General features: G+C 44.6%; 1 protein-coding gene across 5 annotated transcripts in view; it reads right to left on the reverse strand.

Annotated features, from left to right (window-relative positions):
- Positions 1-15,236, reverse strand: part of C4H3orf52 (chromosome 4 C3orf52 homolog) — a 47,411-nt gene extending 32,175 nt beyond the window's left edge. For all 5 annotated transcript variants that reach the window (XM_036850996.1, XM_036850994.1, XM_036850993.1 and 2 more), the window contains exons 1-2: positions 14,990-15,236; positions 8,646-8,775 (exon numbers count right to left, since the gene is read on the reverse strand). In XM_036850996.1, the coding sequence (XP_036706891.1) occupies positions 8,646-8,775; positions 14,990-15,127 (268 nt within the window). In that variant the 5' untranslated portion in view covers positions 15,128-15,236. The remainder of the gene's footprint in view (positions 1-8,645; positions 8,776-14,989) is intronic.
- Positions 15,237-18,265: the final 3,029 nt, after the last annotated feature.

The following is an 18,265-nucleotide window of genomic DNA, read 5'->3' on the forward strand; positions in this document are numbered from 1 at the left end:
GCGTGGGTGACTGGAACCAGGTGTTTGCCATGAATTTTTTTTCTGTAATCCCACACCTCAAATGTACCATTATCAGCCTCTTTTACTGGACTCTAAGGCCACAGTGGCATCAATTCTGGGTTTATGATGGAAGTAAGAGTCCTGGTCCTTATTCCCTTAGGAAGTCTGAAGTGTGAGGCATGAGGAGCAAGGGAATGTGCAGAAGAATTAACAGAGCGGACCAGAGGCTGCCAGTCTTAGCAAGGCCAGCGCAATGTTGGCCCCTGGCTGGAATCTGGAACTTGGATCTCTGGAGTGTTCTCACGTTTCCTGGTAAGAGTGGCTGGCTGTGCCTCAACTGTTTGCAGAAACAGTGTGTCTTGTGCTGAGCCTCTCCTTTCCTGCTGGGAGTCTGGAGTTTTGGTGGGTACCGGGCAGAGCCTGCCTATGCGACCAACTCCAATAAAAACTGAATCTCTAATGAGCTTCCCTGGTGGACAACATTTCACACGTGTTGTCACAACTCATTGCTGGAGGAATTAAGTGCACTCTGTGTGACTGCACTGGGCAAAGACTCTTGGAAGCTTGCACCTGGTTGCCTCCATATTTTCCTTTATATCCTTTAGCTGTAATAAATCAGTCATCTTTATGAGTATATGCTGAGTCCTATGAGTCTTACCAGCAAGTGAGTCTTCAGTCTCACTGAATCTGGGGGTGATCTTGGGGACCCCAACACAGGGAATTATCCCTGCATCCTTATTTGTTGTAAGTCATCATGTTATTTTTGTCTGAGAATAAAAGTTATGCCCTCAAAGCAGAAAACTTGCAAAGTATAGGAAATTGTAGCAAAGCAAGAAAAAAATTACTAATAATTCTTTAATCAAAAGGTCCCCCCATATTTTATATTATATATTTGAGGTCTTAATGAGAAGGTAACTTGTATACTGCTTTTTGTTGTTTGTTGTCATCATTTCTTATCTGTCTTGATTCTTTTGTTGCTGTTTACATATCAAAAGCCATTCCCCACGTGTTTAAAATTCCTTGCAAAGATTATTTAATGGCTGCACTAATGTTCTAAAACCATTTAGTGTTTTTATCTTTCCAATTTATAAATGCTGCTGCAATGGGTATCTTTGAGCTCTACACCCACCACATACATTTCCAGAGTAGATATCATTGCCTCAGAAAGGAATAAGGATGCCAGAGAATGGATACAGGAGTCACAGAACTGCTGAACTCAAGGGCAGTAAGAAATGCCAGGTTTGCCATTGTATATTCTTGCCTCCTTTGCCACAGACTAATTGACCATAAGTGCATGGGTTTACTTCTGGGCTCTCTATCCTGTTCTGTTGATCTGCATCTCTGTTTTTGTGCCAGTACCATACTGTTTTGATGACTGTAGCTTTGAAGTATAGTCTGAAGTCAGGGAGCCTGATTCTTCCAGCTCTGTTTCTCTTTCCCAAGATTGTTGTTGCTATTCAGGGTCTTTTGTGTTTCCATACAAATTTTAAGATTTTTTTGTTCTAGTTCTGTGAAAAATGTCATTGGTAATTTGATAGGTATTGCAGTGAATCTGTAGATTGCCTTGGGTAGTATGGTCATTTTGACAATACTGATTCTTCCAAGCCAAGAACGTGGTATATCTTTCCATCTGTTTGTGTCTTATTTGATTTCTTTCATCAGTGTCTTATAGTTTTCATAGTACAGGTCTTTTGCCTCCTTAGATAGGTTATTCCTAGGTATTTTATTCTTTTTGATGTGATGGTAAATGAGATTGTTTTCTTAATTTCTCTTTCTGATCTTTCATTGTTAGTGTATAGGAAAGCAAGAGATTTCTGTGTATTAATTTTGTATCCTGCAACTTTATCAAATTCATGGATGAGCTCCAGTAGTTTTCTGGTAGTGTCTTTAAGATTTTCTATGTATAGTATCATGTCATCTGCAAACAGTGACAGTTTTACTTCTTTTCCAATTTGGATCACTTTTATTAAGAAATGCCAAGTTCAGGACTTCCCTGGTAGTCCAGTGGTTAAGGCTCTGTGCTCCCAATGCAGGGGGCCCGGGTTCGATCCCTCATCAGGGAACTAGGTCCCACATGCATGCCGCAACTAAGGAGCTTGCCTGCCGCAACTAAAGAGGCTGCGTGTCACAGCTAAGGAGCCAGCACAACCAAAATAAATAAATAAATAAATGATAATTTTTTTAAAAAAAGGAAGAAAGAAATGCCAAGTTCGTAAAGAGGTCTCCAATAATAGCTCTAATGACATATACTTAACTTGTATTATCTGAATGAATCTGTACACAACCTGGCTAAATATTTGTGTGTGTTAAAATAACAATAACAGCAAAAAGATAGGCTTACTCAGTCAGCAGAATTTTTATGTTTTTAATGGGATTTAACCTAGTCAGTATTTCCATGTAGAGAAAACGTCTTTAAAGAATTGTAGTACAAGGGCTTCCCTGGTGGCGCAGTGGTTGAGAATCTGCCTGCCAATGCAGGGGACACGGGTTCAAGCCCTGGTCTGGGAAGATCCCACATGCCACGGAGCAACTAGGCCCGTGAGCCACAATTACTGAGCCTGTGCATCTGGAGCCTGTGCTCCGCAGCAAGAGAGGCCGCGATAGTGAAAGGCCCGCGCACCGCGATTAAGAGTGGCCCCCACTTGCCGCAACTAGAGAAAGACCTCACACAGAAACGAAGACCCAACATAGCCAAAAATAAATAAATAAATAAATAAAATTTAAAAATTGTAGTACATACACAAAGGACACTGGAGGCACACAAAAACAGCTCTTACGCGGGAATATAAGAAATGAGGCTGGAGAGGTAGGCCTTAAATGCCAGATGTCTTCAAGAGATAATGGAGGTTGTTAAATGCCTCCCAGGAAGGAGATGAGGGTAAACCTGCTGGTGACAGATGGGATGAAATGGAACTGGGGGAGATTGGAGGCAGAGAGGCCACTGGACAAGAATGGGAGAGACAGATTTCGATTGACAGCAGTGGGAAGAGGAAGGAAGGAAGGGAGGGAGAAGAAAGACCAGGATGGTGGAAACAGAGCTGTCTGTAAAGGCAGCCAGACTTAGTTTGAATTCCAGCTCAGTTAGTCATTAGCCATGTTACTTGAGCAAGTCACTTAAATCTCTGAAGCAGTTTCCTCAACAGAAATGCCTACACTGTAGGTGACGGTAAAGATAAGAACCACCATATATAAAGTATACAGCACAGAGCCTTGCAGTAGGCAGGTAGTCAATTTTGAAAGTTTCTATCAAGACACTACCAAGGAACGATTGATAAGACCTGGTCATTACCTAGCTATAGGAAAGAAGAAGAAATCAAAAATGTTCCAAAGTATCAAGCCTAGGTAACAGGAAGAATAACAGCTACTGTATTAAGCATTATGCACAGATACCCTGCTATGCGCTTGTAGTTTTTACCTCATGTAATCCTCAAATCAACCCTATTAATTAAATATTAATGTTTTTATTTTAAAATGAAGACATTGAGGCTTAGAAAAAATGCATAATTTGTTTAGGTCAGTCAATTGAGCTAGTAAGTAGGAGGGTCAAGGTACATTTATAGACACAGATTCAGAAATCATTTATATTTTACAAATGTGGAAACTGAGGCCAAGAGCATTGAAGAATTTGCCTAAAGTTACACAATTGGATGAAATAAACCTGGCCTCATGACTCACCATGAAACTATAAAAGGTGAGCTCAGTGGAGAAGGGGATACACATGACTAGTAGTTTCACATGGATAATGATTAAGATGATAACAGTTATTTCCAGGTACAGAACTCCAGCAAAGTGCGTGACTAAAACTCAGGAAAAGTGTTCCAGGGGGCACCTCCGAGAGGGGATGGCTGCTGCCTTGGGACTAAGTGAGCTTCTCAAGGGAAAGAATGAAGAATGAGAAAAGTGAGAAGGCTGAAGACATGCTTCCTGCAATCACAACACGGAGTCAAAGGCAGAAATAAAGTCCTGAAGTCCAGAGTTCTGAAGGCCTGGAAGAGTACAATACAGTGGACAGAGCTGAAGGCTGCAAACAGGGCAGGGGAAGGGAGAAAGGCTGTTGGGTTTTTTTTTTTTTTGGTTTTTTGGTTTTTTTGTTTTTTTAAGCAGATATTCATTTTTAATTATTATTTTTATTTATTTATTTATTTTTGGCTGTGTTGGGTCTTCGTTTCTGTGCGAGGGCTTTCTCCAGTTGCGGCAAGCGGGGGCCACTCTTCATCGCAGTGCGCGGGCCTCTCACTATCGCGGCCTCTCTTGTTGCGAAGCACAGGCTCCAGACGTGCAGGCTCAGTAGTTGTGGCTCACGGGCCTAGTTGCTCCGCGGCATGTGGGATCTTCCCAGACCAGGGCTCGAACCCGTGTCCCCTGCATCGGCAGGCAGATTCTCAACCACTGCACCACCAGGGAAGCCCAGGCCATTGGGTTTTATGATCAGACACTTGCTGTTGACCTTTGGAAGAACAATTTGGGACCAATGGATACAGTGGTTTAGGAGTGAGCAGGAGATAAGATCCAAATACAGACCTCTCTTTCTAGAAGTTTGCCAGTGAAAAAAGAGGGAGAGAGAAATATATAAATGAAGTAGCATGATGCTGACGGAAGATTGCTCTGAAGGAGAGACTATGTGAGCACATTTGAAGAGGCCCGAAAGGATGCTTAGAAAGAAAGGGCTCTATCTGAAGGTCCACAGGTCAGAAGAAGCTGGAGAGGATTCTATGGAGAACACAGGTGGAGAGGTCAGTCTTGGGAAGGCAGGAGAACATATGAGATGTGAGGGAAAGAGAAGCAGGTGAAAATGCAAAGAAATTTCAAGATACTGGGCTTGCTGTCTGCCTAGGATTTTCCCATGAGTCACCCTATACCAGGGAGCAGCCTGTGCAACTCGCTTGTCTGCCAGGACCATGTGATGTCATAAGATGTGGTTCTTATTCCCAACTCAAGGCAAAACAAACCCATCCAATACAGCACCACATAGGAAGTCCCTGCTTGCATCTCAGTACCAGAGTCTCCCCTACTCATAGAAAAGCCCGTACGGTAAGAGAGCTGGGGGACATCACATAAGGGTTCCTAGACTGTTAAAACTGGTCACCTTTAAATCATATTTCTAAGCATCCACCTACTTGTCACAGTTTGGTTTCTGTAACATTTAAAATATTTTTCCCAAACCAAGGAAAGGTTTCACCAGTTAAGGCATTCCTAGGGTCTCTCCCCTCACTGTTCGGACAAATTAGTAAAGAAAGCAGAATCCTTGAGGATGCTTATCTGATTCTCCAAATTATCCAGACAGGAAAGGACTTTGAGAGAGAGGAAAACTTTTTTTTTTTTCCTTTACCCTTCACACCAAGGAATTTATAATTCCTTAGGGAGAAAGAGAAAATCCATTAAATACTTTTTCCCTAAAGAGCTGGGACAAAACCAGGCCTCTAGATTTAACAGGAGGGATTCCCTGAGCTCTGCCCACGCCCCTCCGCCAACCCCAAACTGTCCATTTTAAGAAGGTTTCATTGTCTCTTGTGAGCCTGGTGGAGTGCTAGCCTCTCCTCCACACTGTGGACACAGCCCAGGCTCAATGCCTTAAGCCGAGCCGTGATCCTGAATTTGCCATCACTTCAGTGGCATACCATGGGCAGACTGGGGGGAGAGCCCCCTCCAGGTGCAGGCAAGAAGGGGTGCACATTCTGTAGAGAATTAATAATAATAAACCTGACCACAGGTTGGTCTGCTTGTATTATCACCATATCATGGCCATTCCTATCAATGTCAGTGACAAGATACAGCTCCCCACTGGGCACCTCATTCTGGGTACCCTACTGGCTCCTCCCCAAATTGGATATCTTTCTGTACTGGGATGTATTTAGTGTCCCCTCTGGGTCCACTCCAGCTCCCCATTTATCATCACCTCCACCTCTGAGCCTCAGTCTGGGGACTACAGAGCCCCGAGACAGGAGAGTAAGGAGTTGGGAGAAAGGGAAGGAGGAGGGGAATGGCAAAGGTAGGTCCTGAGAAACTTCACTTCTTAATGAACCAGACAGCATCACTTCTTAACGAATGTACATTCATTCTTTTTTTTAAAATTGAAGTATAGTTGCTGTACAATGTTATATAAGTTACAGGTGTACAATGTAGTGATTCACAATTTTTAAAGGTTATACTCTATTTACAGTCATTATAAAATACTGGTCATATTCCCCATGCTGTACAATATACCTAATAGTCTGGATTTCTTTCTCCCCTACCCACTTATCGCCCCTCCCACATTCATTAACGAATGCACAGCCTTCGACTCTCCCACCTGCCCTTTTCCCAGACAGCAGCATTTTCTACACAGCGCCCAGAAGTTCTACCAATATTCGATTCATATCAACGGGCTTGACAATTGGACAATGGCTGATTTTTGCAGACTGTCATCCCAGAAGTGCCCGTGGAGCTGCTCTGGGTGAGGCTGGGACTGTCATGGAGGGAGTCCTGTCCCTGCTCCTTTTTACCCATTACACCCCCCACTGCCTACTATGACCCTCCCCACAAGCCCAAACTCTTGAACGTTGAGATGCCAAGTAAAATAAAAGTATTTCCCTGATTTAAAAAAAGTAAAAGTTCGAAAATCTCTCTTACGGCATTAACATATTTTAAACACAATTTTATAACCAAATTGAAAACAAAGTTTGCACCACAAGTGTTAAAAAACTCTTCCCTGAATCTGATCCTGTGAACTCTCAAGTCCCCCTGAGAAACTGTGGAGGGAAATGGAATCCCTTCTTCTGCAGGTTGCTCTTCGTGATTTGAAGAGGTCAAATGACTTTCTGAGAATGAGAATGGAAGGCAGCTCTTGGGTCTTGAGCTTTTTTTTTTTTTTTTTTTGGCCACTCGGCTTGCAGGATCTTAGTTCCCCAACCAGGGATCGAACCCATGCCCCCTGCAGTGGAGGCATGGAGTCTTAACCAATGGACTGCCAGGGAAATCCCTGGGTCTTGAGCTTTAGAATCCTAAATATCAAACCAACCAAATCTGTGGCACCATCCTTTGTTATAACAAAGGCCAGATGCCAGCAGATGGTTCAGCCAACTTTTAGGACAGCACTGGCTGGCTGTGATAGGACAAGGCTGTGTGACTCAATTTCAGTTTCAATATCCACATGTGGGAGATGATGGGAAGAGGGAGTATCAACACTCATACCAAAGCCATTGTCCTCAGTGTGATGAAGGAGGGGCAGCACCTCTTACCAACTTCTCCCTACCTCAGGACCAGCCTCTGGCCTCAAAGACACAGCCATTCCACCTCAACACTGCCTTAAGTAACTAAGCAAACATGGTGCCTGCCTGGGAAGCTCACATGCTAGAGGTTGGCACACCTCATCAGAGTTTTCCTATTTCTTCAGGTACTATAAAACTTTGAGACAGCAGATGAAAGGGTTGGGACAAGGGGGAACAGGAGGTGAGTGACAAATGCAGTTCCTTAGGAGAATTCCCAGGGCCCCCTCTGGAGAAACTCAGGGGCTGCCATTCTTGCTCTCATCCTGTAACTTGGTTTGCTATGGAGAGTCCGGCTCAACCTTTATCCTGTGGTAACCGGATCACCCTCACAAGTCTCCCAGTTCCAGAAGAGCCCCCCTCACACCCTGGTACCCTACAATCACCCACACATAGAAATGAAACCACATTTCTTCTTTCCTATTTTGAAATTGAAATATTGCCCACGGGGGGGAGGGGGTGTGCTATATTTATGCATCATAAAAAACAATACTGATAATCATAAAAAAATTAGCAACTACCTAAAAGGTTTTAAAAAGATGTGGAAGAGTACATCATGCAGTCATAAAAAAAAAAATGTTCACAAATAATTTTTAATGAATTGGCAAAATGATCTCAATGTAACATTAAAATCCTGAAGGTAAGCCACAGGATGATAAAAAACAATCTGATCGCAAATTATTTTTAAAATGCAAGTAAGAAAAAGACTAGAGAAAAATATAACAAAATATTAATAATGTGGATGGGCTTTATGGGTAACTGAACATGTACTATGTTCATATTCATAATAAAAAATAAAATGAGATAATGCATGTAAAATATATATTTAGCACCATGTGAATTTTTGTTTTGTACCACATACAACACAAATAGTGATTTCTAAAATAAGTTAAAATAATGACAGCTTACAGATACATGGTTCTATAAAGTTTTTTAAATGCTTCCAAATACATTATTCATCATTTTACCATTACAATAATATACCAGGTACATCAGATAAAGTTATCGTTATACAATAATTACCTTTTTACAATAATTATCTTTACCAAACAAATTATTTTAAAAACTTTTCAAACACGCATGTGTAAGATACAATAAAACATAGTGTTTATGGAAATTAAAAATTTAAGAAATCTTCAACATCCAATGGGTAGCGTTTAAAGTAAAACAATGACCCCCATACTTTTTCCAGAGTTCATAAAACATACAAAAAAGAAAATAAAAAAGAAAAGCAAAAATCATGTATATCTCCCATCTATACAACATACCGCAAACCAGTTTTAAATTCATCTTATAAACGATGAAGTAGCAGTGAGTAGGTCTTTGATTTCAGCGTTTAAGTCATAAGCATTACATGAGTTCTCAAAATGCATCAATTTAGTCCTGTTTAAATGCTCTTACCTCCAGTCAGACATAAGCTTATGATGATGACTATAACGAGACCCAGGAAAACAGAGGCGAGGACCATCCACAGTTTGCACTTTCCCACCAAGTTCTTATTACAGGAGTTCCAAGGGCTTTCCTTGTCAGCCTGGAAAGCAGACGGAGACTTAGAGGCACTCATTTGGTTTCAACAAACATTTTTTTTTTTTAATAATTCTTTATTTATTTCTATTTTTGGCTATGTTGGGTCTTCGTTTCTGTGCGAGGGCTTTCTCCAGTTGTGGCGAGCGGGGGCCACTCTTCATCGCGGTGCGCGGGCCTTTCACTATCGTGACCTCTCTTGTTGCGGAGCACAGGGTCCAGACGCACAGGCTCAGTAATTGTGGCTCACGGGCCCAGTTGCTCCGCGGCATGTGGGATCTTCCCAGACCAGGGCTCGAACCCGTGTCCCCTGCATTGGCAGGCAGATTCTCAATCACTGCGCCGCCAGGGAAGCCCTCAACAAACATTTTTTAATACTCACTATGGGCCAGTGACACAGAAATGAAGGCAGCAGGATCCTGACCTCAAGGGGCTCCACCCTACTGAGGCAAGTTTACAAAAGGACAGAATGGAACCTCACAAAGAAGTTAGCAAGAAAATGCTCTGGGGACTCTGAGGTGGGAAGGACAGGCAGGATTTTGAAGGATGGACAGAGAAAGGCATTCCAAACCCAGGAAAGAATATCCTCCGTGTCGACTCATAATGAAATTGGCCAAGAGATGCATCTGATAGGAATGTGGGTTTCAGAGGCAAGTAATGAGAGTTAAGATTAGAGGGAGTGAAAGGTTGGAGCATATCTGAGAGGGTCTTGAATGCTGCCAGAGCAGTTTGGACTTAAATTGGCGTGTACTGGGAACCCATTGAAGGTTTCTGGCACACGAAAGCTGAGTAGAAGATTAAGAGAATCATGTATAGTTTAGACCAAGAAAAAGCTAAGAACCTTCTGCTGGGGCCCAGACTCTATGTAATAAGGGCCTGGAAAGGGAATGAAAGGGAGGACAAGGATGGGAGAGATACCAGAAAATAGCTGCAATGTGTGTAGTGAGGCAGAGGGTGGGGTCAAAGTAAATAATTTCAACCGCTCTGGTCTACTGAACACCAACCCCGTTTCACTGCATCTGAACAGCCCTGTAAGGGAGGTATTAACCCATTTCAAAGATGCAGTTGGGAGAGATTAGCCAGGACTAATCCCTGCTGCGTGACACTGCCCCGCTCACTCGTTCTCCCATTGGTCTACAGCGTCCCCCAGGCACTGTGTGGGGCTCCAGGTTATGAGTGCGCCCGGCCACCTCCACTCTCAGTACTGCCACCTGTCCCTAAAAGGTCCCATTCCTCTCCTCCTACTTCCTACATGGAGACCATGGGAAACAATGGAATATGATGGGGAAAAAAATGTGTTTTCTGTATCAGGATCCCAATCCCAGCTATACCACTTAAAGGCAGGGTGACTATCAGCAAACTCCTTACTGAAACTCACCAGCCCCAAGGTCCTCACCTGTAAAACACGTAAGTAATAAATCTAGCTCACAGGGCTGTTATAAAAACTAGAGATCACGCACGTGAAGCACTTGCTAAACAAGGGTAGAGTGGAGGTCACACTTCGGAGCCCCTGAGCGCACTTGACACTGGCTCTCAACACACAGGAGGCAGTGGTTACGTGGAGTATTCACCTGCCTCACCAAGCGGCAGCAGGCACTTCCTGAATCTGTGCCTCCTTAACTTTCTCTCCCATCGTGATTTTAGTGGCAGCCATCAGAAAAGGAAACTGTCCACGCAAGGACTACAGTTTAATCTTTCTCAATGAGAGGGTCCAAGCCTGCATATCAGAATCACGTGAAGGGGAATTTAAACAACAAACACCTAGGCCCTACCCGGACCCAGGGGATCAGATTGCAGGGAAGGTGGGAGCGGCCCCAGTTTGTCAATGTAGACTTCCCAAGGTAAATCAGCTGCTTTACGAGGGGTGGGCCCCTGGCCTGGAGCCTCCCTGCTCTTCAGGAACCAGGTCAAATCTCTCCTTTCGTGGAGGCCTCCCTACCAGCCCACCCGTGGAGAGATCTCCCAGTACACACAGCTAATCTGCCGCTGCCACTGCCTGCCTTGTCTGGTTTCAGGTCTGAATATAAACAGATACTGGCCTTATCTTCCTAGGGAAAGTGAAACCACACAGAAGGAAGGGTGGCTCTTAAAATTCCCCTCTCATATCCCATACCTCTGCCTCATACAAGTAACAGGCACTTAATAAATGTGTGTTGCTTAGTTATAGTGGGCGCCCAAAGTTTTGAGAAGTTCTAGAGTGGTCACACTTTGGAGCCCCTGCATGCACTGGCCCTTCGGGTGGGGTATGAGGGGTGCAGTAAAGGCCCCGTCAATATCTGGACAGAGGGAAACCCTCCTGAGGTAAGCGTGTGTGGAGTCCAGGGATGGCACCACCGCTCACCCCTACCCACAGACTGAGCATTGCTCCAAGGTCACCAAAGCTAGAGGCTCAACAAGGCACACAAGCAAGAGGAGTCCCAGTACAAGAAGCCTTGAACTTCTCAGGGGACCGAAACATACCTTCCTATTTACAGAGCTCCTGAGACACATGCCATTTTCAGTCCTTGTACAAGACACAGCAGGAACCATAAAGATTAGTGCAAAATGAAATGGTTTGGAGTCTCAAATGAGCCCATGAATGAGGGTCAATGCACCTCTTTGGCCCTTTGTGCCTTCACCTATGCTATCCCTTAGAGACCACAAACTAGGGCGCTGGTGGTGTGAGGAGACCAATATTCTGACTTCCTGCGGGAACTCAGCTCAGAATTACATAGCCCTCCTCTGTAGGAAATGCCTCTTCCGGTCCAGCCCATCACGACCATCCTACAGGCTGGCCCCCTTCTCCTGACATCAGCCCGAAGGCCGAGACCACTATCCTTTGAATGACTAATCTTCACATATTTTAAGTCATCGTAAAATGGTCTGTCAGCCACACCCAACCCATCAACGGAGTACAGTGCTTCTCAGCGGTCTGCACACTAGAATCAACACAGGAATTCTATTTTTTCGAAGTGCCCCCAGGAGAGTCCACCCTGCCTTGAGGGTGGAGAGCCTCTGATCCAGCAGATGCGTGCTACCCATGCACACTGGGCCATGAAAACACAATGCCTCCTTCACTGCCTTCTTTAGCATTTCTTGCCCAAATTCTAGGTCATGAGGAGAAGCCACAGGCAGGTTCTTCTCCAGAGTGGCTTCTGAAGATTTTTGCAAACTGCATCTTACACTCTATGATTGCAGTATATGGCCCAAGAATTTTTGTGACTTTCCTCTGACTATTCCCCCAGATATACTCACATCCCTCTTCAAATAAGGTCCAAATACATGACATAAGGTCCTGAAACAATGGCAGGACTACATATCTCTTGGATACAAAAAGCTTTTCTTCTCTTTGGCTCAATTAGGAAAAGGTATTATATAGATCAGGGGGAAATTTTCTTAGCACACAGTAAAATCTATACTTTGTAATCTTCATTGTGGGATTTAATCCACTTGTTGACTCAAGCACGGAAGAGCCAGTTGATTCTTGTCCTAAATTCTGAACAACACATGTCAATGGGCTGATTTTTAGCTAGCCCATTCATATATGTCTTGCCTGCCTCAAAACTACCCAGGGATTATTATTGCTATTATTAAAATGATGCTGCCATCCCTTAAAATGCCTCTGGGACTTCTATCTGAAAACTGAGGTCAGAGTCCGTGAAATGAGCCATTAAAGAAAAGTAGTCTTATTCAATTATCCCTAATGCCTTTTCCAGTTTTGACCCAACTATATTGCCATGTTTACAGTGATGGCAGGCAGAGTGAAGTTCAATGGCTTACAATCGTTTTCCCTCAAGCCCCCAAACCCAAATTAAGAGACAGAAAGTTCTTTCTACTGCCTTTGAATACCCTCCCAGATTAGCCCTTCCAAGTAGGAAGATACCCATGATATGGGATGTCTTCTTCCCGATGGTCCCCAAACTGTTCCCTGCTCCTCACGCATCTACCCATCTGCTCACGTCTCCCTCATCATTCCAGATACGCTACTCAATTCCTCATATTTCACCTACGTTCCATAACTTACAGAAATTAGTAATAATATATAACAGGCAATTATACAGAAATAAATATAAGTTATATATAATTTTATTTATATATTCAAATTATGTACATATATATAAACATATAAAATAAATCAAAAAAAGCAGCACAGGTTTGAGAAACAGCCTGAGTTCAATTTCAGAGCCACCACTGGGTGAACTTGAGTATTTTGGTAACTCCTGAGTCTCAAGTTCTTCACTCAGTTTCTTCTTCTGTCAAATCAGAATGCCACCCCCTTCCTCTGAAGTTTGTTGTGCTCATTAAACGCATTTATGTAGCAGAAGTGTTTGGCACATGATAGGTACAAAACATATGGTTAATAAAAACACATGGACTTACGCTACCTTTCAAAATTGGAAATCTTAACATACAGTTTAAAGAGACCTACACACAAAAGTCTTAAGAGTCTGGATCTTGTGCTTGTGGCTACACTAGTTGACTTTTCAATTTAAAATACACTTCAACTGATTCTATGGAACCAAAGAGAATGATTAACACATTAGATGAGGATTTTTTTTTCCTCTTTTTAAAAATTTTTCCTCTTCAAGCATTTCTAGAATGTTCTCCAAGTGCTGATGTAACCCTTCATCTTCACGCCATTCTGTCCCTCACACAGCTTTCCTATTTCCTTCACAGCTTTGTATTTCCTACAAAGCTAGTTCACAAGGAAGTCTCAGATATCTGTATACACCTGGCTAACAAGGAAGTAATTAAAACATGAAAAAGCAATCTCTACCGGGTAGGTTAAATGATAATAAAATACTGACACCCTGTATGTGTCCTGCACCGTCTACTCCTCCATTGTATTCAACATGCATTCCCAGGCCTCACAAAGAAGACTGTTGGCCACATTACATTACCACCAGTTGACAGCTGGGAAAACATAGACCTTAGTGCCTTGCCTTGGGACACACCTTTTAATGGGGAAGTTGTCACCAGAATTCATATCTCTGGATTCAGTCCCAAACCATGGAGTCCGTGGGGTGTCCTGGGTCTATCTGACATAAGGCAAGTACTCCCAATTCCCATTCCTAGACATTGCCTTGGAGGATCCATACAGCAAGTCCACAGTTGCAGCCACTTGCACAGAGATCAAATCATCTTCCTCCAACTTTCATTTTTCTATGGTATTCATCTTTCATTCAAATATAAGGTACCAAATTACTCTCCAGGGTACCTATAAAAGCAGACTTTACAGTATTACTAGGAATCAAGGAGGAAGCAAAAGCAATGCTTTCAACTTCTGAATTTCCTGCTTATGCCCGAAATCAACAGTTGAGCTGCCAAAGGGATGGCAGTAGAGGAGAGGGCCCTAGAAAAACCAGGTTGGAACCATATGTGTATATATGCGGAGTTCCATATACCAAATTAACATCAAGCCAGTTAGAAGGGTTAATCAGAAGGTAGAAGTCAAAGTCTCTGTTGTGTTACAAGCATTTGATCAGAATGAATAACTTTCCTGCCCCTGTTAGAGCTGAATCAGAAGAGTTCAGCCTAAACATCACCAGGCACTTACTTAGAAACTGAGATGAGGCCAAAGCAAACGAGGCATAGTCTTGTTCTTTGAGACAAGAACTTGGAAATTATTTCCCTTAGTTGAGCAGGGCAAGTTCACCCCCCAGGCCTTCTGTACTTGCTCTTTTCTCCCTTCTCCCCTACATCTCTTCCTGTGAAATTAAATGGCCAGACAGAGAGAAGACAGAAAGTGTAGACCCAGGGGATGGCGAGCCGGGATGGGGGATGGTGGGCGGTGGGTGAAGGCTGGGGGAGGGTGGAGGGCGAGGGCAAGTAGCAAGGCAGTATAGGAAAGGAAGGCAAAGAATTCTCAAGAAAAAGAGACACCAGTTATCGCTGGTTCTCCCTACTGGAAAAAGAAAAACCAAGTTAAAGAACTTTTTAAGACCACCTCTACCTCTGGGGATTCTCTCTCTGAAGAGAGCAGCCGCACACCTCCCGGATAAGATTCCTCAAGTTCCTTGGAGCGGGAGGGATCCGAGGGCCCTCGGGCAGGCTCAAGGTGGAGGGCATTGTTGTGTCTGCTCCATTCAGAATATTCCAGCGCGCACCACCGGCGCTTGGGGTCTGCTGCGCCCAGAGAGCTGGCTGGAAACCGGAAACTGTGCGGTGCCAGGCCCGGGTCCTGGCCGGCAGCCTGGCTCAGAGCCCGTTGGAAAACGCCGCCAGAGCGAAGACGACCTTACCTGAACTGGGCAGGGCTCCTCCTCTAGAGCAAAGATGCCCTGGACGGCTCCATTGAGAGGCGCCTGCTCGTCTGGCTGCCCCTGGATCACCGAGAGCTCCAGCTCATCTCCTGGGGATGGGGGCCTGGCCCCCTCCATGGACGGGCAGAGGAGGATTAAACAGCCCGCCAGGAAGCAGGACGCATACACCCGAGGGTGCAAAGTGGCCTCGCGCGTGGCTCGCCCTACGCCCCCGGTGGGCGGGGCCGGGAGCCCTCGGGCGGTGGGCGGGGCCTGGTGGGGCGTGGGGAGCTGGAGGCTGGCTTTGACACCCGGGAAGCACCCGTAGCTCCCGCCAGGTGCCGCAGCCTTGCCCGGCTGTGAGCTCCCGAACACAGCGGAAGAGGGCTGTTTTTCTGGTTTGTTCAGGGCGCTGTCTGCTCTGACCCTTGCTATTTGTACATATACAAAGCAGAAGCTGAGCCGAGGGCCTGATTGGGCGTCGGGCTGTGGCATGGATGGACATTCCAACCTCCTCGAGGAGCTGTCTGTTGCAAGGGCTTGCCCCAGTTTTCTCTGCCTAGCAAAATTTCATTCATTAATCAACATATAACTATGAACATATAACTATCTCCTGCGTGCCGGGCATCGTGCGAGGCTCTGAGCCAATGAAGGTGCATAATACGAATACACTCCTTCCTCTTACGAGTCCAGAGTCAGGCAAAGACACCGTAATGAGTGGTGGAGGAAACAGCAGGCTCAGGAACCAGGCTGCCCAGATTAATCCCCTCTCACAGGGTTCCTAACTGCGAGACCTTGGACTTTCATCTTTCTGTGCCCAGTTTCCTCATCTGGAAAGTTGACATAATGTTAGTACCCCCCTAAGGGAGTTGTTGCCCGATTAAAAGAGTTGATGTCAGCAAAGCACTCAGACATATAGCAAACATTCATAAACGTTGGCTATTATGTACCTTTGGGAAGAGGAGTCACAGATACCCCACCATCACCACCACGACATATACACACACACACACACACACACAAACCTGAGGAAAAAGTATATGCACCCACTCACAATCCACAGTCCATAGTCAGAACTTCTGGTCTTGAGAGCCTGAAATTATGTTTGCTATGCAGGGTGTGCTGATTCTCTCAAGCTTCTGCTCAGAGCTGGCTTGCTTCCCTACTTCTCATCCCTGCCCCCAACAAACATACATATTGAGATGAGTTTGAGGCATGGACCTGGCACATATAAATCAGCTCCATTTCAGAAGATGTTGACATGCGTCCAAAAATCCAGCACCCTCGATGCCTACTGTTCAGACACTGCCTAGATATCGGGTCTCTAGTTGTCTCTTGCCTGCTGCCAGCTCATCTGGACTCTGGACTCCATCTGCCTGCTGGATGGGGTTGTGCTAACTGCAGCCACTCAGCTGCTGGCCGGCACTGACTTCTGCTTTCTCTGCCCTAAAAGGCAGGACTCAGTCTGCATTCTCAGCTGGGATTTTGTAAGAAGGTTTCTAATGAAGGAGCAAGGGTTAAGGGAACCAAGAAGGGGCACCAAGGCACCCAAGGACTAGCAATAGCAGAAAGCCCTCCATACCCTGAGGCTTAAAAGGGACTAGAGCTTGATTAAAGACTAGAACCATCAGTTGGGCCCTCTTGATAGGATCTGTAGTCACAAAAATTTGCAGCCACTGCCAGGACTACGGTCCAGCAGAGAGGAAAAATACTCTGATCTTTCTCTCCACCTGCCAGGGTTTTGCCCGTTAAATCCCATTGGAAACTGGTGATGGAGGTTGGGGGTCAGCCTCCCAGGCTAAGAGCAGAGAATGAATCAGAGGTGAAAAGAGAGAGGAACCTGCATGTATACCTTTCCCTGCAATAATTAACTTCTAGTCTTCCTTCTCAGACATTCAGTAGTCAGTAGACTCCTCTGGTCTGACCAGATTCCTCTTCCTGGCTGGCCCTTCCCTCCCCCATTCTGTTGCCACTCCCCACGTCTTTGTATATGATGCTCCCTCTGTTTCAAATGTTTTTCCTTCCACTCCAGCCCGCTTTCTGTGTGGACAACGCCCCTTCATCTTTAAATCCAAGCTGAAACACACTTTTCCCGATAAACCTTCTATGATTCCCTTCCTCCACCAAAAGTTATCCACACTCTTCTCTGCTACCAATACATGTTGTTCCTGTGCTAACCATGTCACATATTCAGTCTAATTTAATTCAACAAGTAGTACTGAATGCTTGCTATGTGTCAGGCATTCTTCTTGGTGCTTGAGATGTATCTGAAGAGATAGCTAAATAAAACAGAATCACTGCCATTGTGAAACTAATATTTTTTAAGGGGGAGCAAACTTAAATAACGTTTTTAGAATATTAGGAGGTGGTGCGTGCTATGGGGAAAAAGAAAAAGGTAAAGAAGAGTATGGGAGGTTGGAGAGCAGTGCAGTTGGGAGTTGCGATTACAAATAAGTTGACCAACTTAGGCCTCATTAGGAAAGTGAAATTTGAGCAAAGAGTTGAAGATGATAAGGAATTAGCTCTGCAGATTTCTGAAAGAAGAAGGAACTCCAGGACAAAGGACCTGAGACCGGAGCCTGTCTGACTTTTACTGTCTGAGAATCAGTAAAGAGGCCAGAATGGCTAAAATGGAATATGAGCAGGAATTTCTCTTTCCTTGTCTGCCTCCAGCATTTGTTTAATCTCCTCGAGGTATCTATGTTCCCAGTACTCCGCTCTGTATCCAGCACAGTGCCCTCTGTAAATGTTGATTAACTTGAATATTCTCGGTAATGACAGCTTGCTAGACCCAGGGCCTTAGACCCTGACTAGAACCATTAAAACCTCTCTAACCCTGACTCCTATCCTTACCCAGCCCCAGACCATCTTTCCCATAATTTCCTCATTTGACTGCAGGAGCTCATTCTCAGTGGGAGATTCCCTCTGTTGTGTGGGATGGATTGTAGCTATCTTCCAAGCCTGGTTTCTCCATGAACAGATGTCTAAAATCTCCTTCACTCTCCCAGAGAACCAGAAAGCTACTGTTTCCTGTCACAAGCATATTCTACACCACATCTCTCAATGCCTTCTGAGTACCACGAGGCGAGGTTTATTTATTCTCTTATCTAGACTCGAATGCATTTCCAGAATTCCATAAGACTAGCCCTTGTACACTGTTGACATCCCTATGGTAGTATAGGTTTTGAAGACAAGAAGAGTTAGGATCAAATTTAGACCCTCACTATCTGTGTGTTCTTAGGCAAGTTGTTTACAGTCTATGAGCTTCTTTCCTCT

The sequence above is a fragment of the Balaenoptera musculus genome, chromosome 4, assembly GCF_009873245.2.
Source record: "Balaenoptera musculus isolate JJ_BM4_2016_0621 chromosome 4, mBalMus1.pri.v3, whole genome shotgun sequence".
Classification (NCBI taxonomy): Eukaryota; Metazoa; Chordata; class Mammalia; order Artiodactyla; family Balaenopteridae; genus Balaenoptera; species Balaenoptera musculus.